The 25,156-nt window shown below is 42.1% G+C and overlaps 1 protein-coding gene across 1 annotated transcript in view; it reads right to left on the bottom strand.

Annotated features, from left to right (window-relative positions):
• Window positions 1-15,757: 15,757 nt before the first annotated feature.
• The window catches only part of LOC138981659 (Y+L amino acid transporter 2-like), a 34,140-nt gene continuing 24,741 nt past the window's right edge, over window positions 15,758-25,156 (bottom strand). The window contains exons 10-12 of the mRNA XM_070354652.1: window positions 24,181-24,330; window positions 22,512-22,689; window positions 15,758-16,492 (exon numbers count right to left, since the gene is read on the bottom strand). Of these exons, the coding sequence (XP_070210753.1) occupies window positions 16,431-16,492; window positions 22,512-22,689; window positions 24,181-24,330 (390 nt within the window). The 3' untranslated portion in view covers window positions 15,758-16,430. The remainder of the gene's footprint in view (window positions 16,493-22,511; window positions 22,690-24,180; window positions 24,331-25,156) is intronic.

Genomic DNA, 25,156 nt, shown 5'->3' on the forward strand with positions numbered 1-25,156 from the left:
GGAAAAAATGCAGTGCGTTCAGTTTCATTCTGTGACTTCGACTGAGCTTGACTAAATGTTGTATTTTCGCCTTACGGGACTTGTTGGATTTAATAATACGAATACTTTCCTGCATATAGGGATTGCAATGAACCTGGCTGTGGTTGATGGTAAATAATTATTACTTCATGTCACCAATGATCTGTGTATACTCAGACCTTCAGATATAAATCGGGTGAGTATTGCTACCGCTCATTATCAAACCTCGCAGTATTGAGTGGATCCCCAAATGTGGAACATATTTTGTAGGAATCAAAGTCCGAACGTTTGACTTACACATTTGAAATTTTGTGAACTGATCACCCATAATCGGACGTTGACGTATACAAACTATAAAGTAGTTCACTGAAAAGATGTAGTTTCTTGCATTTATTTAGGTGGCTTTGTTTGTGGTCACCCTGTATCTCCTCGAACAGAACTGCCATGTGTCAGGACAACACCTTTGGTAGTGGGAAACTAACATTTTCACACAGACACACACACACACACACACACCCACACACACATACACACACACACAATCCACGAAGACAACCTCGAAGTTTCAAATGGAATCCTACCAATATGAAATTCACACACTGAGTGAAACTGTGTTGCTCACCAAAACAAGGTACTGACAGCAGTGATCATTTTTTTTTTTACAGGAATGTATATGTTTCTGTGTTTGTTTTTGTTTTAATACAAAAAAACCCGTGATCAAATAATCAGAACTCTTTCAAAATACTCTGAATAAAATATATTAAATGCAATAACTTTTTTTTTTTTAATTCAAATAAATGTTTTAGTTTGACTGCATTTGAATAGAAACTGAATTCTGATGAAAGCAGTTACTGTAAAGTCATTTGAAGTCACATGATAAAAATCACATGGTTTAGTTGAGCAGACCACAAAGTGCAGAGCTAAAATATGTGTATGAATCTGTGTGAAAATCCAGTCCGTTTGTCCACAGGGATGCTAGGAAGCAGTCAAATGGGGTCGCTCAATCTGCTCAAATCCAGTCAAATGGGGTCGCACGGGCCGACAAATGGGGACGTCCCCGTTTGTCGGAAGCGTCCCCATTTGACTGCTCTCCAGTGACAATCGTCCCCATTTGTCGGTAAAACCACCTACACACACACACACACACACACACACACACACACACACACACACACACACACACACACAATCCACGAAGACAACCTCGAAGTTTCAAATGGAATCCTACCAATATGAAATTCACACACTGAGTGAAACTGTGTTGCTCACCAAAACAAGGTACTGACAGCAGTCCCTGTCTTCAGTTGCTATGGAGGAAAAACGTTTCATTAATAGTAAGGAACCAAACACATGATGACGCACGAAATTCTCACTCAGTGAACGGAAAAGATGACAAAAAGAATTACAAGCAAACATACATGGACACAAGAGCATTGACGTAATCCATTTAAGTTGGCACGTATTCAACTCTGCGAGCTGGTTCAACAGTGAAAAGATATACAAAAATAGCAAAGAACAAAAGTTTAAAAAAATTCGATTGTCATAAGAATTCTTAAATGTCTCGCCATGAATTTGTAATACTTGTCGGTGCGCTCTGCTGATTTTGCGTCTAAGTATAGACTGTTGTGTAATGGATTTTAAAGGCACAGTTCTTCCCGTACAAACAATCGTAGATCTGACAGGGTTTTACATTGAATAAGACTATACCTCCACTTGGATAGGTCAAACACAGATTGTATTGCATACCTGTGTACATTATTACAATCCCAACTCGAATTGTGTAGCTCTTTGGCGGTTGGCCAGGATATTGGCCTTCAATAGAAAAAAAACAGGCTACGCTTTTCTATTGTATTGGCACGGCCCGATGATGAGGGACTGTTGTCCAGATATAAATATCCATTGTATTCTTTGTCATGATCAAAATAGCTTTTACAGCGAAACAAATACCGTCATACAAATGTTGCTGTGCCCTGACCTATAAGTGTGTTTCTGCTTTTCGGTTTCTAAGTGCGTTACGTCCAGGTCTAAAGAACGCGTGAATTAGGACGTATTGTTTTAAGTGCACTTGAAAGTACCGTCCTTCCCGCGTACACCATCAGATAGAAGCATTCTGATAATCATCGGTCCACGGCTATTGCCAGTTTCTCTCTGACAGCATGCTGAATTATTGCGCGAATCTATCAAAACAAGAATACAGAGTTATCTCCCATATGTTTTTCGCGAGCACTGATCTAAATTTGAGATCAGTGTTCGCGAGACGAAAATGATTGCAGATTGGCCGACTTCGACAGTGATCCCCGTTCCGCTGTTCTTCACAGTTATGATAAAGACATCGTTCTAAGGTCAAAACAAGTCGAAATTTTGAGACCGCTGTCGAAAGGAGACCGTGATATATGGTTGCATCCATTCTGATCAGTCATCGCTCAACGGCTATCGCCAGTTATCTCTCTGACCGGACGCTAAAGTCCTACGCGAATCTATCAAACCAAGAATACAGAGTTATCTCCCATATGTTGTTCTCGAGCAGTGTTCGCGAGACGAAAATGATTGCAGATTGGCCGACTTCGACAGTGATCTCCGTTCTGTTCTTCACAGTTATGATAAAGACATCGTTCTAAGGTCAAAACAAGTCGAAATTGTGGGACTGCTGCCGGAAGGAGACCGTAATACATGGCTGCATCACTGTCAAAAAATCGTCTGCTCCAGCGAGCGCTGAAACCAAACGGTTTATTATCACGTGACACTTTTGCCATATTTAGAGTTGTTTGCACAGTAAATACAGCCGCGAAAAATAGCTCGCTTGAAACTGTCTTACATATCAATTCCTTTGTAATTTAAAAATTACACAACACCACGAAAAATCATTATCGACGATCGCGAATCTGCTTATATTCATAACACATTACGAAAAGATCTAAATCTGTAAAATAAAAAAAATCGATTTCCTTGCCAGACAAGGAAACTCAAGGCATCCTGTCAGGGAGAGAATGAGCCGAACTCATTTTGACCTGAGGTCAGGATGTGGTTGCATCACTCTCAACTGGTTACAGAAAAAAATCGTCTGCTCCGGCGTGCGCGGAAGCCAAAAGTTGATTATTACGTGACACTTTAGAGTTATTTGCACAGTAAATACATCCGCGAAAGATAGCTCGCTTGAAACTGTCTTACATATCAATTCCTTTGCAATTTAAAAATTACACACCATGAAAAATCATTATCGACGATCGCGAATCTGCTTATATCCATAACACATTACGAAAAGATCTATATATGTTAAAAAAAAAAAATAAAAAAAAAAAATCGAATTCTTACCCACAGAAAGAAAACCAAGGCATCCTGTCAGGGATAGAATGAGACCCGAAGGGAAGTAACTCATTTTTGACCTGAGTTCAGGATGCAGATAGAAGATGTTCAGAAATAACTCTGTTGGTTTCTTATGGGCTGTGAAAGAGTGAATACTCTTGGAAAATATGAGGCACTCTTTCCCGCGTAATACTATAGGCTATAATCACTCGCGAGGGGTGTGTCTCCAAACTTGGTCCTCGTCAAACCCGGTGTAGGTTCCGGTCCGGTCCCCCCTCTGAAGTAGTCCCCCGGGGGACCAATTCGTGGCAAAAACTGCTCTATAATGGTCCCGCCTTAGACATCCAGCCTCGTTTTTCTTAGGCATTCAAGCCATTTTCAATCTATATCTTCGTCCGGTATTATGTAGTGCACAGACAGCAATCTCTTTGTTCGACTATATTTTGCAGAAAATAAAATAGATCTGATTTATAATGCCGTTCAAAAGAAAAATCACATGAAATAAAATGAATAATAAATAAATACTGATAAGAAGAAATGAAAGCAGTCTCTGATTCTTTCCTTTCTTTTCTCTGAAATTGCTGGTAACATTACTAACATTGTAACAAGAATGTCTAAGGGGGGGACCATTATAGAGCAGTTTTTGCCACGAATTGGTCCCCCGGGGGACTACTTCAGAGGGGGGACCGGACCGGATCCTACACCGGCAAATTTATTTCCATTTAGTTGATCAGATCTGCTGTGGTGAACGAACGATAGGTTGAGCGAGAAGGATAGCGTAAATCGAATTGAAGCTAGCACAACAAAATCAACAGTGTTAGCAAGAACAGGCTAGACTTTCCTTTTGTGCTACGAACACGGCCCGATGATGAGAGATTATTGTCCCGACAAATATAACATCTTTGTGCTTTGTGACGTTCAAAGTAGCTTATACAGCAATACAAATATCCGCACGAAGCCGGTGATGTGCACTGAACTTTGAGCGTGTTTGTCCGTTCCGGTTTTCACGTGCGTTTTGAGCTCAAACGTAGAACGCGTGAATAAAAGCGTTCTGTTTCTAATTTCTAAGTTCACTTATACTGAGCTCGCCTGGTTCATTCTCGGCGCTATGCCTGGCTGCGCATAGTACTGAATATTTTATTGCCCAGACTACCTTTGAATTTGTGTAAACTGGTTTTAGTTTTAATACAACCCTAATTAATATGGGGCATGTCCAAAAAATTAGCTCTCTCAACGCTTGAAATTAAAAGACAAATTTCTTTATTTCGGTACGCTGGCTTTGTTGTAGAATGTTCATATGTTCATAATCAATATTTTATTTTCCTCACTGAGTTATGTCCCTTGTTTAGCAGTCATATTGTTTAAGAGGATTTCACTGTGCATGAAGTGACGTTTTTGGTCACTTTTTTTATATTCGGGTTCAGTACAATCCAATTTTTTTTGTAATTTCAGTAATCATCATATCACATGAGACTGACATTGATGTATACTGTGATATAAGTCGGCAGTTGTTGAAACTCTTTGTAGCCAAAATATTAAAGAATGCAACTCACCCCCCTAAATGGCCTCGTCCGTGACATTTTGGATACAAAAATTCATGTACTGATTGCATTTCGTTTTATACAGAAATTTTACTTGAGATTATCTTCAAGCTTTTCGAAAGGCACTATTTGTCGCTTTTATTTAATTTGCCAGACATACAGTTGCTGACTTAATTGTGTCACGGACGAGGCACTTTTTGATGTGTTATAGCGGTATTTGCCTTCCTTTTGTCTCCCTGTCTTTGCGCGTGCTTCATCAGAAATCAGTCAGCTGATTCATTTAGACCTATTCTTAGACTGAGACATGTCATGTTGCAGTGAAATACACAAGTAAAATGCTTTCGGGGCAGCCAATAACGGTGGTCCAGGCGACAGGTAAAACTGTAACATTCGGGAAAGCAACCAAACCAATGATGTACGTCGGGTACATTCACCAGCTAAAACGTTGCCGTTGAAAGCCCTCGAACGAGTACCATTGGAGCCTGCAAAACAATACTCACCTGCGATTACTTGACGCATCTACCGACTACAGTGTATAGCTGTCGCTCACAGTGGCAGTGCCAATTACGCTGTTTTTAGGGGGGAGGGGGAAGAAGTGAGCCGTGTCGCTGATTGGTTACCGATTCGGTAAAGGTGGTAAAGACAAGTCTGACACTAGTCAATAATTGGAAGCAATCTTAACGGAAACTGGCTTCGGCTTATTTATTGGGCATTTAGTGTGTTCCGTCGAAGCTTCGTGCTCATTTGTTACCTCATGTTATTATGACTTTGTTGCCGCTTTCTCTGTCCCTCAGTGTCAATATTTTGACATGCCAATGAATGTGCTGTTTTGGAGGGGGGAGAGGGGGGTGACGAAGTTAGCTACGCTGTCGCCCTGTCGCTGATTTGTAACAGATTCGGCAACGGTGGAAAAGACAAGTTAGTTTGACTTTACATTGTAATTGGAAACAATCTTTACTTTGCCTTTTCAGAAACTGACTTTTATTTGGCATTTTAACCATTTACTGTGGAAGCTGCATGCTCAGTTGTTATCTCATGTTGGAGGGAAATTAACAATCCTGAAGTTAAATAAAAGCAACTTGCCGAAATTCTGTTAAATAAACAGCATCGTTTGTCTTTTAACCTTTGACAAGTGTTTTGTTTTATTTATATGAGAGAAAAAACCCGTTGGTGCAACAAGTATTGTCCATATTTAGACAAACAGACACATGCTCAAACGCATGCAATCAAAACATATTTCATTCGAGCTCATAATTTTGATGCATTTCTTAATATACACTCTGTCACAATACCAATTTTCAACTTGATTGGATTAAAACTTTGGCTGGATAACTCTCCAACACAAATCTGAAAAAAATCAAGGTTCGAACATAGATCTGACCTTGACCTTTCATTTACAACCTTGAAACTTTGCACGACAGATTATATTACCCATATGTACCTATCCACCAAGTTTTGTTTTCAAATATTCATGGGCTCTTGAGGATCCTTCTTTATGCTTACTAAAGCTAACGGACAGACGTAACCCGGGCGGACGAACGAGCGAATGTAAACACTGACCCAAATTAATGATAGTCTCACATTGTGGGTGACTACTGAAAACGATATGTTGCTATAATAAAATTTGTTGATCTCCTGAAGACGTCACTACTATAGTGCATTTCGTACGTGCCTCGTCCGTGACGCGTACTGGCCTCGTCCGTGACAAATGTTCAAGCGTTTCTCCGAAATGTGATTTATTTTTTAACTTTTTGAATTATCTTTACCGAAAGAGCAATGCTTGCCATTAATGTTTCATCGCTATGAACGAAAACAGCGAACACAATTCGCAGAAATATCAACTTACTTCTTTGTGATTGAAAAATAGGACAGAATTTTGGCCTCGTCCGTGACGCACATCAAACATCGAAGAACTCGCCCACAAATTAAATATTTCTCTATTTCATACTTCACAGAGAACAACAGTCACAAGTTGCATAATCCTCGATCATTGTCAACTTAATATAGTTGTTTTGTTGATTTCCACGTGCCTTTATGTTCGTCCGAATGCCTCGTCCGTATGAGTATTGAGCGAGTACCAGTCAGTACAGTACCCGTGGTACAGTAATTTAACGTTATTGTGCCCAGAAAAAATTGATCGTTTGAAAATACCAACCCAAACGCCAACTACTAGCATGGAATTAGAAAATGCTCGGCAGACTTGAGCTGCAGAGACCATTCTAATTGTAGACGTCCTTCAATGATCACATATTGGCGCGAATTGAAACCGATAAGAGAATCAATAAACACGCGGATTTATGCCTTCCCAAAACAAACAAATTATTGAGGCGTGTAAAACCGGTGGAGCGTGGTGTTCCATACACTCTTTCAGATCCTGTTTCGCCTAATATGAATTGGATCCGTTCTACAACCCGTCAGACTTTGCTCGTTTGGTCTCGGTGGCGGTCCTTGTGTGTGTGTGTGTGTGTGTGTGTGTGTGTGGTTGTGTGTGTGTGTGTGTGTGTGTGTTTGTGCGTGCGTGTGTGTGTGTGTGTGTTTGTGCGTGCGACGGTGCGTGCGTGCATGTGTGTGTGTCTATGTGTGTGTGTCTATGTGTGTGTTTGTGCGTGCGTGCGTGCATGCGTGCGTGTGTGTATGTGTGTGCGGTATGTGTGTGTGCGGTATGTGTGTGTGCTGTGTGTGTGTGTGTGTGTGTGTGTGTGTGTGTGTAGTCTCAGCAGATGAATCGTGAGTTGCGTGAAGGACTGTGCCTTTAAATTGTTAGGCCAAGAGGTTGCTGACCTGGTTGAGGTAAAGATGATGCCGGTGGCGGAGATGGCAATGCAGGGCATGGTGACCCACAACAACGGGGAGAGAGAGAGAGAGAGAGGGGGGGGGGGGGAGAGAGGGGGGGGGAGAGAGGGGGGGGGGGGGGGCAGCGACAGAGAGAGACTGACAGACACAGACATTTGAATCTTGTAGCAAAGAGCGAGAAAGAACTAAGAGAGAGTGGGGTTGGGATTGGGGGATGCAGGTAAGCAGAAAGAGAGAGAGAGACACACACACACACGCATGTACGCACGCACGCGCGCACACACACACCCACACGTGCTCCGCCTCCTCACTCCCCCCTTTCCAACACACGCACTTGATGCTTTGAAGTGTTACTGTCTTTAATAGCGTTACAATTAAAAAGTCTAGCATATGCGCCTTTGCCACACTGAACCGTACAGACCTAACTCTGTCGATATTGCTGGGTTCACACATCAGTCAAAGTAATTTAGTTGTGGAACTGATATGATGTCATTTATATTCTGATTCGTACACGCAGCAACCAACTACCTTTCCTTTTTGCAAGTGTCGGAAGTTCAAGGGAAAAAAGTGCCTTTGAGACTGAATATCCCCGTGAGAGGGTCAACAGCCTCATTTCAACTACGCAACTCTCCCTCCTCTTACTCCAAACATTATGCACACAAACAGAGCTTTGTCGGCTGTTTCCCAAGTTTCCCAGTTCAACACAATCACAGGCAGAAACATACACAAGGTCATATACCTATACTATAGGTCCCTGCACAAGGTCAACACACATACACACACACACAGACCCCGACCGACACACACACACACTCTCACACACCGTGGCTCCCTGATGAGAGATAAAAACGATAATTGACCTATAGTTTTTCAGATTATTCGATTACAGAACGGGATGAAGAATATGACTGCCAGAAACGGAATTACAGAACAATGACCGGTCATCTGCGAGTAAGGGACATAACCATGTATAACTTCATCGCACCAAGCCAGACAGATTCATATCCCTTGAGCATGGAATTTGACTCTTGCGTTCGATTTGGATCTCCGTTTTGAACGTCTCATGGAATATGAACGAGATAGGTATAATTCAATTAGTCTTTCCAATTTGACTGGACCGGTTGACATTTATCGCAAAACATGATCGCTTCATTATATTTGCATTGAAGTTTGTTGCGGGACTATAAGAAAGAGATATATATAAGACTTCAATGCAAAAACTGTGTGTGTGTGTGTGTGTGTGTGTGTGTGTGTGTGTGTGTTTGCGTGTGTATATATATGTGTGTGTGTGTTTGTGTGTGTATGCTTGTGTGTGTGTGTGTGTATGTGTGTGTATGTATGTGTGTGTGTATGTTTGTGTTTGTGTGTGTATGTGTGTCCGTAATGGTGCTAGCGTGTGAGATTGCATGTGCGTGAATGCTGGATCCAGACCAGTACCAGACCGATGCCAGAGTGAGGGTGGTGATGCAAGAGGTGCGATTGGTGAGAATGATAGTGCCAGAGCGTGCCTCATTCAGAGATATTGGTAGGATGATGCCAGAGTGAGTACCAGTGTGATAATGGTGGTGCCAGAGCCTGAGTACCACCGTGAGAATATTGGTGCTAGAATGACGCCAACGTGAGATTGGTGGTGCCAGAGTGTTGGTACCGACAGGTGAGATTAGCAGTGAGACTGGTGGGTGATAGAGGGTTTTGCTGCTTTTGTTTTATACTTGTTATACCATTTTTTTGGTCTTAAAACGAAATGAAATGGGTGTACCTTGTGTATGATTCTGCCTGTGATTGTGTTGAACTGGGAAACTTGGGAAGCAGCCGACAAAGCTCTGTTTGTGTAAGTGCTGAAATGTACAGGATATCAGAAATTCGAAAAGCAAACTGAAGGGATGAAGGGGTGCGATTGCTGGCAGGGGAAGTGCAGACAGAACCATACGCTGTATGAAGACCATCACTGTCGCCACCACCGACAACAATAACAACACCATCAGCAACAACAACAATAACAACAACAATAGCAACAACAACAACACACACAATACTGAGGAAGCAAATTGATCACCGTTGAGCCTTTTTGACCTCCTTCGTCGCCATAATCAAGCTGTCCAACAACAACAACTCAGATCAATAAACCTTCTACATAAGTCTTGTAGAACGATTCTTTGTACTTTGTTTTCTATCACCAGTCTCAGTCCTCCAAAGTTGTTCCCCCTTTCACCATGGGGGTGTCATTATTCCAGTATCACTTACATGCAAAGCAACAGGAAGTTACATTTGTAATACGTCTACAGTGAATACTTTTATAGTGATTTTTCAGTATATTCAATCCTTTTCAAAACTAAAAATGTCGCGTGAAGCAATATCCAAACACGTAGTCAATATGACGGTCTGAAACTAAAAGTTCAACTCTGAAAACCCGGGATAAGTTATCACCGAGATGACTTACCAGCCTATGTACGCATAGGTCACGAATAGATGGCCAAAGACAAACTGCCGGCAGTCATCCCTTGTTGAGAGAGCATGTCCTGAAAGTTGTTCCGTGGCTTCCCCTGCCGAGAGAGGTGTGGGCAACTTCAAAGTCAGGAGACATAAAGTGCTGTTCACAAGGCAGACTTGCAACCAACATTTCCCCAACTTTAGTCGTTTGAAAATCTTTTCTGAGTCGTCGAGGCCAAGTCGGCGAAAAGTCTGCCATGTGAACGGCCCCAGCGATTTAGGTACGAGTAAGGCCAGATTCCGCAGCGACTCCAAAACTCAGTTGAGCACTGCTCGACTCGGCCGTGACTGGTCAAAGATTTTGTGCAGAATTTTCTTATCGCGCTTACTGATTGGTTAGCTCTAGCCAACCCACATTTATGCAGTTACTTCCCTTCTCCGGAAAACAAAGAAGAAGACCGGACAATCCCGAATGGTACAGTCTGGCGAGAATCGCCGCTTGAAACTAGTTAGCGCGTTTGTGCTGTTCACATGGGCAGCGATTTTGATTTGACTTGCCACCGACTAAAATCGCTTGAAAGTTGGTTGCAAGTCTGCCATGTGAACAGCACTTAAGACAAGCGTGGAAACATAGTCTTTGTACTGCTGTTAAGTGTTAAAGACACACGTTCCTGCCCGTGCGAAACGAGTCAGCTCACCATATTTAATCTTGCCAGGTTTTTACATGATATAAGGCCATCCCTCCACTTTGACACATGTTCCTGCCCGTGCGAAACGAGTCAGCTCACCATATTTAACCTTTGCCGTGCTTCCTGGGTTCACCTGTACCCAGAGACACACTAAAATCATTGTAACTCTGGAACCATTAAAGGTATCGTTTTGAAATTTTAAGTATCTCTCACACACCTAATTTGCTCTCTGTCTGCAAATTTTTAGTGTGTACATGACAAAACATCAGAATTAATTGATTATGATAATTTACATAAACACTACCGATGGCGCGGGTTCACACATACCCATACTTTTAAAGAGTAGTAGTGATTGTAACTATCCCTCTGCCGACGGCGCGGGTTCTGCTACACCCATAATTACCAAAGCGGCGGAACAGTGTCTGTCTGCCTGTTTGTCTCCAAGAGACTGTCTGTCTCTCTGTTTGTCTGTCCGTATCTCTCTGTCTGTTGTCAGTTGCTCTGTCTGTCTGTCTGTCTGTCTATCCGTCTATCTGACTGTCTGTCTCTCTCTCTCTGTCTGTCTCTCTCTCTGTCTGTCTCTCTGTCTGTCTCTCTCTCTGTCTCTCTCTCTCTTAGTCTCTCTCTCTGTCTCTCTTTCTTAGTCTCTCTCTCTCTTTCTTAGTCTCTCTCTCTCTCTCTTTCTTAGTCTCTCTCTCTCTCTTTCTTAGTCTCTCTCTCTCTTAGTCTCTCTCTCTTTCTTAGTCTCTCGCTCTCTCTCTTTCTTAGTCTCTCTCTCTCTTTCTTAGTCTCTTTCTCTCTTTCTTAGTCTCTCTCTCTCTCTCTTTCTTAGTCTCTCTCTCTCTTTCTTAGTCTCTCTCTGTCTCTCTTTCTTAGTCTCTCTCTCTCTCTTAGTCTCTCTCTCTCTCTCTTTCTTAGTCTCTCTCTCTCTTTCTTAGTCTCTCTCTCTCTTTTTTAGTCTCTCTCTCTCTCTTTCTTAGTCTCTCTCTCTCTTTCTTAGTCTCTCTCTCTTTCTTAGTCTCTCTCTCTCTCTCTAGCTCTTTCTTAGTCTCTCTCTCTCTTTCTTAGTCTCTCTCTCTCTCTCTTTCTTAGTCTCTCTCTCTCTCTTTCTTAGTCTCTCTCTCTCTCTTTCTTAGTCTCTCTCTCTCTCTTTCTTAGTCTCTCTCTCTCTCTTTCTTAGTCTCTCTCTCTCTCTTTCTTAGTCTCTCTCTCTTTCTTAGTCTCTCTCTCTCTCTTTCTTAGTCTCTCTCTCTCTCTTTCTTAGTCTCTCTCTCTCTCTCTCTTTCTTAGTCTCTCTCTCTCTTTCTTAGTCTCTCTCTCTCTCTTTCTTAGTCTCTCTCTCTCTTTCTTAGTCTCTCTCTCTCTCTCTCTTAGTCTCTCTCTCTTTCTTAGTCTCTCTTTCTCTCCCTTAGTCTCTCTCTCTCTTTCTTAGTCTCTCTCTCTCTTTTTTAGTCTCTCTCTCTCTCTTTCTTAGTCTCTCTCTCTCTCTTTCTTAGTCTCTCTCTCTCTCTTTCTTAGTCTCTCTCTTTCTTAGTCTCTCTCTCTCTCTCTCTCTCTTTCTTAGTCTCTCTTTCTCTCTCTTAGTCTCTCTCTCTCTCTTTCTTAGTCTCTCTCTCTCTTTTTTAGTCTCTCTCTCTCTCTCTTTCTTAGTCTCTCTCTCTCTTTCTTAGTCTCTCTCTCTCTCTCTTTCTTAGTCTCTCTCTCTCTCTTTCTTAGTCTCTCTCTCTCTTTCTTAGTCTCTCTCTCTCTCTTTCTTTGTCTCTCTCTCTCTCTTTCTTAGTCTCTCTCTCTTTCTTAGTCTCCCTCTCTCTCTTTCTTAGTCTCTCTCTCTCTCTTTCTTAGTCTCTCTCTCTTTCTTAGTCTCTCTCTCTCTCTTTCTTAGTCTCTCTCTCTCTTTCTTAGTCTCTCTCTCTCTTTCTTAGTCTCTCTCTCTCTTTCTTAGTCTCTCTCTCTTTATTTGTCTCTCTCTCTCTCTTTATTTGTCTGTCTCTCTATATCTTTCTTAGTCTCTCTCTCTCTCTTTCTTAGTATCTCTCTCTCTCTTTCTTAGTCTCTCTCTCTCTCTCTTTCTTAGTCTCTCTCTCTTTCTTAGTCTCTCTCTCTCTTTCTTAGTCTCTCTCTCTTTCTTAGTCTCTCTCTCTCTCTCTTTCTTAGTCTCTCTCTCTTTCTTAGTCTCTCTCTCTCTTTTTCTTAGTCTCCCTCTCTCTCTTTCTTAGTCTCTCTCTCTCTCTCTTTCTTAGTCTCTCTCTCTCTTTCTTAGTCTCTCTCTCTCTCTCTTTCTTAGTCTCTCTCTCTCTCTTTCTTAGTCTCTCTCTCTCTCTTTCTTTGTCTCTCTCTCTCTTTCTTAGTGTCTCTCTCTTTCTTAGTCTCCCTCTCTCTCTTTCTTAGTCTCTCTCTCTCTCTTTCTTAGTCTCTCTCTCTCTCTCTCTTAGTCTCTCTTTCTCTTTCTTAGTCTCTCTCTCTCTCTCTTAGTCTCTCTCTCTTTCTTAGTCTCTCTTTCTCTCTCTTAGTCTCTCTTTCTCTTTCTTAGTCTCTCTCTCTTTTTTAGTCTCTCTCTCTCTCTTTCTTAGTCTCTCTCTCTCTCTCTTTCTTAGTCTCTCTCTCTCTCTCTTTCTTAGTCTTTCTCTCTCTCTTTCTTAGTCTCTCTCTCTCTCTCTTTCTTTGTCTCTCTCTCTCTTTCTTAGTCTCTCTCTCTTTCTTAGTCTCCCTCTCTCTCTTTCTTAGTCTCTCTCTCTCTCTTTCTTAGTCTCTCTCTCTCTTTCTTAGTCTCTCTCTCTTTCTTAGTCTCTCTCTCTCTTTCTTAGTCTCTCTCTCTCTCTCTTTCTTAGTCTCTCTCTCTCTCTTTATTTGTCTCTCTCTCTCTTTATTTGTCTCTCTCTCTATCTTTCTTAGTCTCCCTCTCTCTCTTTCTTAGTCTCTCTCTCTCTCTTTCTTAGTCTCTCTCTCTCTCTTTCTTAGTCTCTCTCTCTTTCTTAGTCTCTCTCTCTTTCTTAGTCTCTCTCTCTCTTTCTTAGTCTCTCTCTCTTTCTTAGTCTCTCTCTCTTTCTTAGTCTCTCTCTCTCTCTCTTTCTTAGTCTCTCTCTCTTTCTTAGTCTCTCTCTCTCTCTTTCTTAGTCTCCCTCTCTCTCTTTCTTAGTCTCTCTCTCTCTTTCTTAGTCTCTCGCTCTCTTTCTTAGACTCTCTCTCTCTTTCTTAGTCTCTCTCTCTTTCTTAGTCTCTCTCTCTCTTTCTCTCTTTCTTAGTCTCTCTCTCTCTCTCTTTCTTAGTCTCTCTCTTTCTCTCTTTCTTAGTCTCTCTCTCTCTCTTTCTTAGTCTCTCAGTCTCTCTCAGTCTCTCCCTCCCCCTCTCCCTCCCCTGCAACTCGATGCAACCACTGAAGTAGCGCTGTGGGTTTCCCTGAACCCACCCCGTCGTTAGAGAAATAAACGGTAAAAACCCTCTTTCAAATGTATGGGTTCAGACAAACCCGCATCGTCGTTAGAGGAATAAACGGTAAAAACCCTCTTTCAAATGTATGGGTTCAGACAAACCCGCATCGTCGGGAGTGTGTAGTCAAAAGCGGCATCCGGCAAAGGTTAATCTTGCCAGGTTTTCACATGATATAAGGCCATCCCTCCACTTTGACACATGTTCCTGCCCGTGCGAAACGAGTCAGCTCACCATATTTAATCTTGCCAGGTTTTCACATGATATAAGGCCATCCCTCCACTTTGACACATGTTCCTGCCCGTGCGAAACGAGTCAGCTCACCATATTTAATCTTGCCAGGTTTTCACATGATATAAGGCCATCCCTCCACTTTGACACACGTTCCTGCCCGTGCGAAACGAGTCAGCTCACCATATTTAATCTTGCCAGGTTTTTACATGATATAAGGCCATCCCTCCACTTTGACACATACTACACAAAATCGACATGCTGTCTGCTTTCTGCGCAGAGTGCTAATTGTTCTATGAATTCATTTCACAAAATGGCACTAACAGCCAGGAGCATGCTCTTACTTGATATAAGGCAAAAAAAAAAAAGGTCTGTTTACGGTAACATAGGCCAAAAAAATAGGGTCGGTAGGTCGGGATTTTTTTTATTTTTTTTTTTTCTAAAAAAAAAAATATTTTTACGTTATTTTGCCAAAAAAAACAAAAGATTTTTTTTTTTCTCCCCCAAATGCCAAAAAAAAGTCTAGGGTCGCGCGAAAAAAATAGGGTCGGTCGGGTTACCTTAAACAGACCTTTTTTTTTTTTTGGCCTAAAAGCCTGGACGGTCTCTCGGGATTTACAAGATGATCTTGATTGGAAGGAGGACGCCTTTAAAAAGGTGAGAATACGGTTGCAAGCCGCGAAAATTAAAGGAAGTTCACTTGCGATATGTTATACAGTTCAAAGTGCACAACAAAATTCATGTTTCTATCGACTTCTATTTTGGAATTTCACGTTTAATCCCTACGGGCTGACAACCTCCAAATAGGCAATCAAAAATGGACAGGCCATTTAATTTGAGATAGTTGAACATCAACAAATGACAGTAAAAGAAAGAGAACAATATCATGAAATATGTCATTGATCATATTGGACGGTGTTTGCTACATGTTGTGTATAAAAGTTGAGAAGAAAACAAGAAAACCACTCACACACACACACACACACACACACACACACACACACACACACACACACATGTGGTGGTATAAATGAACGTTTACATTGGTAGGAATATGCATATTTAACGAATACTTGTTTCTTTGTTTGTTCAGGTTACGTATCATTCTCCAGAAGCACCCAGTTTAGAAAATATGTGTAAGTACTTTAATTGTTTTGTGTGTGTGTGTGTGTGGGTGCGTGCGCGCGCGTGTGTGTGTGTGTATGTGTGTGTGTGTAATTTATTTGAATTTTGTTTTGTTTGAAGATATTGAATGTACTAAAGCCAAGCAATATTCTTGTGAACTGAATGTGGTTGAAATTAAATCTTATGTCTTTGCTAGTATGTAGGTTGGTACCTTCGCACTCTTGCCAGTAAGATCCTGTACAACGAACCCTTTATGAAAGACTTGAGACAATGACTACTCCCTAGCCTTTAGCCCCAATTAGAATTCACCAGACAACTATGTAAACGCAACACTATGGCTGAATAAGCATGTAAGACTTTGACTGGTTTCTGTTGAGAATTTTGCAAGTTTAACTTGCACACACCACCAAAAAATCAAAATAACGTCATATTTATGCCACTCACAACAGAAGACAGGCCAAAAAGACATGCACATATCCATACATAACAATTAAAATAATAAGACTCGGAGAATTCAGCCGGGAAGACATCAAGCTGAGTTTTTTTAAATTTTTTTAATGTATATCTTTTCATGCAAAACATGTGCCGTTGAAAAAAATGTACATATCAAAATAAAGTTCACTTGGAAAATTTCGACAAATAAGATATTCACAACGGTTCTTTTTTTGCACTATTCCAATCGCACACTTACTGGGATATATAATCATTTTTAACCAACTAGTCCATGCCAATGATTTAAAAGTGTGTGTGTGTGTGTGTGTGTGTGTGTGTGTGTGTGTGTGTGTGTGTGTGTGTGTGTGTGTGTGTGTGTGTGTGTGTGTGTATGTGTGTGTGTGTGTGTGTGACAAAACTAAAACTCTCTCGTGCTTCAACTTTAATAAGTCTTTGACGCAAATTCGCAAAGTAGCAACTTCCTGCACATGTCCGCGATAGCATCTGAAATTAAATAAAGCAAGAACAGTTATTTAACACATATCAAGGTCAACATATTATTGTCTATATTAATATCAGGCAAAACATTTATTTTACATGTATCAGGGGAAAGCGTTTGTTTCACATTAATCAAGAGAAAACAGTTACTTTAAATATATCAGGAAAACCAGTTCATTTCCATATATTAAAGAAAACAGTTCTTATACGTATATCAAGGACAACAGTTGATTTACATACAACAAGGAAGTACTTCTTATACATAATAATAATAATAATAATAATAATAATAATAATAATAATAATAATAATAATAATAATAATAATAATAATTGTCAGTAAGTACTGGTGTCACATGACTGATGCGAACCAGTTGATTGGCTAATGGCGATGAGTTAAAACTGTTAGCGCACTCTTGGAGTGCGCTAACTTTTCCCATAGACCTATATTAGGTCCCTGCTTTTCCACAGAGCGTATTCTTCCACCCTTTGCCTAAGCGAGACTGTACTTTCATCCTCAGAATTAATTAATGACATGTAACTTATATTCTCCACAATACCAAAATACCATAAATTTCCTGCTTCTCAATTAAAGCAGAAGTGGGTTTTTTCTGACAGATTGCATGTGCCTGTGCCACTGATCTAAAAATAGAACCCGCTGTGTCTAATTTTTCAGTTTCGACTTGAGAAGAATCTTCTCATAATTATGCCGTAGCTTATTATCCACATTACCAAATGATGAGTTAGTATACAATTCCAAGCAGCTAACAGAAAACACAAGTGTTATTCCGATAACGTACCAGCTAGATCAGCATTTGGAATATATACGTAGCAGACCAGATTACACTGAAATACGACTGCATCAGTTCAGTAAATGAATGGTTTCCGAATTATTGTTTCAAGGCAAGAACAATCGGAATCGAAAACGTGTAGGGTTTAGAACGTCCGTACCATATATAAGACTTACTACCAGCCTGCCTCATGCGTGCAGACTCAGTGCAACGTGACGAGCAATTTATTTTTTGGAATGCCGCAGTGGTTCGATTGCCCTAGCCTAGCAGACGACATAAACCCCGCTCAGCAAACTAACATGTTGGGCAAATGTGAACGAAAAAACGATGGGGATATAATACGAGTAGGGTTCAGAGCATTCTTACCGTTCATATTTAGTACCGGACTCCCCGATGGGTGAAGATACCACACGAGAAACATGCCACATTTATTTTGAAAATGTGCTAACCGTCGACCTTGGGGGTTAGCCAATTCAAGGGGAGTCACTCTGCACAGTCAATCCGTCGAAGCTCGACTTGAGGTTTCGAATCGCAAATAACTAAGAACACAGTCCTTTCTCCGAGTTCAAATGAGGTCTCTCTGAAAGATCATCACTGTTTAGCTTAACGCTACACTGGAATTTACCAACAGAAATTAAAACAAGAGTTTGTGTGTGATGAAAGCACGACACACTTGAGACAGCCCACACAAAAGTAGATCTTCTACGACCTGACCACACAGTTATGCCTATTCAAATGCGCGTAGCAAAATGTGCGTGTTGTATCTTCTTTTTTCTCTGGGGGTACCGACAATATCGTTATTGAAACAATCCCAGTGCACTAAGGGATTTATAGAGCAAATCTCGAAAATAATTATTGAACTCAGCGCTATGCGCTTCGTTCAATAATGAATTTTCTCGATTTGCTCTATAAATCCCTTAGTGCACTGGGATGTCTCAATAACTTAAATTGTCAGTAAGTATTGGTGTCACATGACTGATGTGAAACAGTTGATTGGCTAATGGCAATGCGCTTAAAACTGTTAGCGCACTATTGGAGTGCGCTAACTTTTCCAGAGAGCGTATTCTTCTGCCCTTTTCTAAAGCGAGGCTGTGCCCCTTCTTTTGATTTGAGAAGATTCTTCTCATCCTCTGTGTTAGTGACATGTACCTTATCTTCTCCACATTACCAAATGATGCTTGACCCTGAATTTCCCGCGGCTAAAAACAGAAGTCTTTTTTCTGACAGATTTCATGCGCCTGTGCCACAGTGAATCTGTGCCTGTTCTTTCGACTTTCGAAGATTCTTCTCAGCCGCTGTGTCAGTGGCATGTAGCTTATCGTCTCCATATTACCAAACAATGATGCTTGACCCTAAATTTTCCCGCGACTAAAAGCAGAAGTTTTTATCTGACAGATTTCGAGCTGGACAAATCAGCATTTGGAAGTCGACTGATTCAATACAATAGACTGTCCTACTCGTATATGTAGCAGACGACACCATCAGTTCAGGACTGAAATGAACGGTTTTCGCATATTTCAAGACAACTACGATGTAAACAGAACACGCGAAGGCTTCAAAACATTCTTACCATGTAATCATAGCACCAACCTCCCAGATGAATGCAGGTACATTGCGAGAAATAACATGCCAACTTTATTTTTTTGCGAATGAGGGAACCAACGTGTCACTTTGAGTCGTTTGACATCAGGGGACGCCACTCAGTTGCTTGGGGGTCGTTCATGTTTTTGGGAGCATAGAACATTTCGGTACATGTTGTTTTTTATACCAATAATTAATACTTAAGTGAAACTGTATGCTAACGGGTACATTTCGCACAACTGTAACTCATACTGTTAGTTGCTAATCGATAAAACGGTACAGAGGGTAATCAAATCGTAAAATGCATGGTCGGCGATGAAACCGTCAATACCCCCGACATGTGCAAAGCCGACACACACACAAAAGTAGATCTAACTCGACCTGTCCACAATTTATCCAAACGCTGGCAGAAAATGTGCCTTTTCAAACGTTCTAATCTGTTGTCGTTACTGACAATATCGTTATTGAAACAATCACAGTGCGCTAAGAGATTTATAGAGCAAATCTTGAAAATAATTATTGAACTCAGCGCTAGGCGCTTCGTTCAATAATTCATTTTCTCGATTTGCTCTATAAATCTCTTAGCGCACTGTGATGTCTCAATAACTTTAATAATAATGCATAATATTTATATAGCGCATGTATCCAGGGTTTAACCCTGCTCAAAGCGCTGTACAATCAAAATACTACGACAACATACCATTATTTAACGTGCAATCACACACATGTCAATGAATAACACATTGCTCTATAAAACATCACAAACACACGCACGGGCACACACACGCCCTACATACAACAAATTGCACAATAATACATTATCACAAACATAATTATATACGCACTCACGCGCGCGCAAAACACATACGTGAAAAACTATGTACAGTACATGGGACAAAAGTGACCATACATCGGGGGGAAACACTTAGGTGTAATCAGCCACCTGCGCTTATGACAGAATGACCGATGTATTGTATGTGCCACAGTGGTGACACAGGGGCGGAACATGGATCCCGTCTCAGAGTCCGCACATGTATAAAGTTGACCCGTGTCCGTCCCGGCCCGGATTCGAACCTGCGACAAGTCCAGTGCTCTACCAACCGAGCTACCGAGACACATTGGTTCTGTTATATTAATTAACACAGCCATGGAGAGTGTGACTCTGGTGTTGTCACCCACCGTGGGTCCTTCCACCCAATGTGTGCTTGATAACATTCAGATCTTGGTAACAGCCTACTTACTCATCCATGATGAGGATGCAAGTCTAATGAGAAACCAAAACGACTTTGGCATTGTCATTCTTCACATCATCGTGCACCAGAGTGACGTCATGGACAGAGTATCTTTTATAGAAAGACACGAGGACATGCTGACTTATAATGTCGCCTTCAAAAGCCTCTAGGGCGGACTTTGAGGTGCACGGTAACCCTCCTCTCACACTGAGTGATGTTTAACCTTGAGACATCACCTCTGTTGGATTCCTAAGATTGTTGAGACGGCCCCAAGGGGGGGGGGGGGGGGGGGGGGTATTATCACGATCACGAGAAGGGAAATTTTAGCTTTCACGATCACAGTTACCTTGATTTTTGTTTTCACGATCACGAACACCTTGACGAATAGAGGATCATAGAGTGATACAGCTGTGAAAAATGTACGCTGAAAATAAAATGCTTTGCAATAATGCCCATCACGATCACGAAAACAAATGACGATCACGATCACGAGACTTGATTTTTTTGTCATCACGGATCACGGGCAAAGTCCCATCACGATCACAGAAATGGAAATTTCGGCAATCACGGTCACAGAAAGGTCAAAAAACGCCAATCACGATCACGATTTTAAACCCTTTGGGACCCTCTGTTGATAATATCATGCAACCAGCTGAATAAAGTTACCATTGTGTACGCTGATACATGTACCAGCAGCAGTTATAGAGGCACACTGTTCTGCATCTGCCTGAAACATGCCGCAGTTTGCACCATCTGCAACCTAACTCTTTTTTGTTTGGCCATCTGAACATCTCTTTAATCAATCAATCAATCAATCAATCAATCAATCGATACATTATCAATTAATTATCAATCAATCAATCAATCAATCGATAAGGGCTGGTTTAACATATACTGTTCAAAAAAAGAAACGCATAGCTTGTAATATTTGGTTAATTCAGTTATATGGCTACAAGGATATCCACCAAACTGCAGAAAATGTTTATCTGGTCGTCGACCTTTCGTCCATTGCCACAAGTGAGCTCTGCACGTGACGCATGCGTTATCAGTGGCTACAATGTCAAAATTGCTCATTTGGCATGACCACTCGTCATGCTTCAGTGTAATCTCGTGAAACTCGGGAAATATTGAGCTCTCACCATGTCTTCCAAAACCCATACAAGCCACAAAGAAATCAGACGACAATTCAGCGACGAAAGATGGCCCGATTGAGCAGAGAAGACCGCCAAATTGCATTGGGTCGTTTACAAGCAGGCCAAAATCAAAGTGCAATCGCCAGGCACTTCCACGTGTCCCAGAGCACCATCAGTAGACTGTGGGTCAGGTTTCAAGCCACTGGCTCCGTTGCTGACTTGCCACGAGCGGGAAGACCAAGGGCGACAAATGCTGCTCACGACCGCTTCATACGGCTCCGCCACCTCCGGAATCGTTTCCTGTCGGCCTCATCTTCTGTCCAGGCTCTCCCCGGGCCACACTGATTATCGGACCAGACCGTGCGGAACCGCCTGCATGAAGCTGGTTTGAGAGCTCGCAGACCTCACATAGGAGCTGTCCTCACCCGCCGCCATCGCCAGAACCGAGTGCAGTGGGGCAACCAGCACCTTCGCTGGACCGTCCGGAATCACTGGAGACACGTGTGGTTCAGCGACGAGTCCTACTTCCTGCTCCAGCGACATGATGGTCGGAGGAGGGTCTACCGGAGAGTAAACGAACGTTACGCGCCCAACTGTGTGGATGAGGCACCCGTTCATGGTGGTGGAGGCGTCATGGTGTGGGGGGCGATCAATACCGCTGGAAGGAGCACCCTGGTGCACGTCCAAGGGCGCATAACTGCCCAGCGATACGTGGAGGAAATTCTGCGCCCACACGCCCTTCCTCTTCTGGCTGACCAGGATGCCATATTCCAGCAGGACAACGCTCGCCCGCACACAGCACGACTCACCACCCAGTTCCTCACCGACCACCATGTCCAGGTGCTTCCCTGGCCATCCATGTCGCCAGACATGAACCCGATAGAACACCTCTGGGATGAATTGGACAGACGTGTGCGCAGGCAAGAAGAAGCGCCGGCAAATCACCGCGATCTATTGCAGGCACTTCAGGAGGAGTGGGACACCATCCCACAGCAAGATATCCGGCATCTGATCCAGTCCATGCCCAGAAGGTGCCGGGCAGTTGTTGCTGCTCAAGGCAGTCACACCCCCTACTGACTTGACAGCCTCGGCACCCAATCGTATTGATTGACTGATTGATTTGAAGATGCAAATGAACTGTGTGTGCATTCAACTGTGTCCATACCAAATTTCAAACAAATAATCTAAATATTGGATTTTCTGTTAATTGTTTCGAAAAATAAAACAAATTTGGCAAGTAGCAACTATGCGTTTCTTTTTTTGAACAGTATATATAGAAAATTTCTCACCATTCAACTTTTTTAGAGGCCCCTCTCTGCACACGCGTGACTTGGACAGGAAGTAGAGAGGGACGCCGGACAGGGTGAGAAGGAAAGGGATGACGTAGCGTTCTGTGTCACGTGTGAGGGCCACCACAACGAGGCTGAGGTGTAGTAGCAGGTAGAAGACAGGGGCTGCTGTTGGTACCTTGTTTCGTTGAGCAACACAGTTTCACACAATTACACATTGATAGGCTTCCATTTGACACTCCGAGGTTGTCATCGTGGATTGTAATTCAATCAAGTTGGCGTTTCAATTAAACAGATTCTGTGATTGGTCAGAATGCCCAAATTCAATAAAAATTACCGGTCAGCAATTACACATTAACATGCTTCCATTTGAAACTTCTCGTTGGCCTTCATATTTCCTACTTGTAAAATGACCCTCAAAGCTAACCGAGATTAGTTGAGGTTGTATCAATGCGCCTCGCCAGCAGTTTAGCGAGTTGTTATCGACAATTAATGACCGGTAATTTTTGTTGAGTTTGGGCATTCTGACCAATCAAAGGATCTGTTTCATTAAAACGCCAACTTGATTGAATTACAATTGTCGATAACCACCAGTTACACAAGCCATTGAGCATGTGCTAATGAGGCGCATTGATACAACCTCAACTTATCTCGGTTAGCTTTGAGGGTAATTTTACAAGTAAGAAATGTACAAGGCCTACGAAATACCGAGACCATAACTTGATGTAAGTTGATGCATGAATTCTTCCGGACTACGTCAGTCAATTCCAAAGATCGCTTTTGAGATGACACGAAATGTTAGAGTTTAGAGTTTGCTGTCCAGAAACCCGTCAAAAAAGAAGGGAAAATGTATGTGAAAGAAAACAAAACCCAGGAGCCGAGTGATAAGATAGGAATATGGAGACATATTTCTTGGGACTTGACTTGAAACTTCGAGGTCTTCATCGTCGATTGACGCCCGACCAAATATTTAATGAGTTGGGGCATTCTGACCGATCAAAGGATGTGTTTTATTGAAACGCCAACTTGATTGAATTACAATATAAAATGACATACTCGTATATAGATAATACAATATGGCTTGCTGTGTCGTACCAGATTTACACGAGGTTTTTTTTAAATATTGAACTTCGAGCGAAAGCGAGCTGTTCACTATTTGAACAAGGTGCCAGTGTAAATCTGGCACGACACAGCAAGCCATGTAGTATTCTGTTTATTTTGCATACCGTACTTACGTGTATTTTACTCAAAACGTCCCGCAGTGTAGGCGTCCGAATTAAAGACGCTTCTTTTGGAACCTCATCTATTCCAAAGCCTGTGCCAATCTTTGACGTCAAAGCAGAGACACGTCGCTCTAGAAAGTTTAGCGTGACGTGAAAGTTCAAAAACTTCTACCAGAAGAAACAGCATAGCCTAAAAGGGTTTCCATAATGACGTTTGTCTCGGTGACTCTGGAATCATAAGAAGTCGAAAAGCAGGTCCCTGCCAAACTATTTTGACATGGCCTCATTTGCATGATATACACACGTGTGGTGTGAACGATATTGTTATCTCATGAGTGGTCTCACTCACGTATGTAGGATATATACGTAGGCATAAGATGAAGAAATAATACAGTCAATCAGTCAACCTATCAGTCAGTCAGGAAATCAGTCCGTAAAAAGCTTACCACGTAAGTATTCTCAGAAGCAGGAAACTTGCGGCGTAGCCTGAAGATGCCCAGAATGGCCGCCGTCTCCCCCGAGGCTCTGAAGAGAGCGTAGGTCCCCAGCACCGTTATCACGTCCCCCAGTAGCACCACGATTGCAGCTGCCATGCCCTGAAATACCCGGGTGGATATGATAATATATGGTAAGCATTGGCAAGGCATTGTATAGGTGAAAGCCCTCGCTCGTTTTTACATTTAGTCAAGTTTCGACTTAATGTTTTAACGTAGAGGGGGTAATCGAGACGAGGGTCGTGGTGTATGTGTGTGTGTGTGTGTGTGTGTGTGTGTGTGTGTGTGTGTGTGTGTGTGTGTGTGTGTGTGTGTGTGTGTGTGTGTGTGTGTAGAGCGATTCAGAGAAAAATACTGGACCGATCTTCATGAAACTTGACATGAGAGATCCTGAGTATGGTATCTCCAGAAATTTTTGGCTCACGTAAGTGTAGCCTATGCGATCGTAACTTTGTCTGTCTGTGCGTGCGTGTGTGTGTGTGTGCGTGTGTGCGTGCGTGTGTATGTCTGTGGTAGAAACTTTAACATTTGACTAAACACCGAAATACTCATTTCACCTGGTTATTTTTCAAGCACCATCTTCAAAATATTGAAGCAATGATCAACATTGTGTCGGCATGTGTGTAGTTAAAGCGTGTATCCAAAGAAACGGGTTTTTTTTTTTTTGAAGGGGTACAAGCAGTTGACTGGTTTCTGTGGTGTGTGGTATGTAGACCAGCTCAGGTGTCAAGACCAGGTCAGGGGTCGCGCGAACTTCTCCAGTTCTCACTTCTGCATTCGCCGATTCGGGGAAGACGATTTCATGTTGTTCGGTTTCTAAGCTCCAGAAAAGTAAATAAAGAAGCTACCAAAGGGAGATTTCCTACAATTTGATCTGCACAGCGTTTTTCCAATGTCCACACGAGGAAGAGCTGTCGAAAGCGCAGTG

The sequence above is a fragment of the Littorina saxatilis genome, linkage group LG12 (genome assembly GCF_037325665.1).
Source record: "Littorina saxatilis isolate snail1 linkage group LG12, US_GU_Lsax_2.0, whole genome shotgun sequence".
Classification (NCBI taxonomy): Eukaryota; Metazoa; Mollusca; class Gastropoda; order Littorinimorpha; family Littorinidae; genus Littorina; species Littorina saxatilis.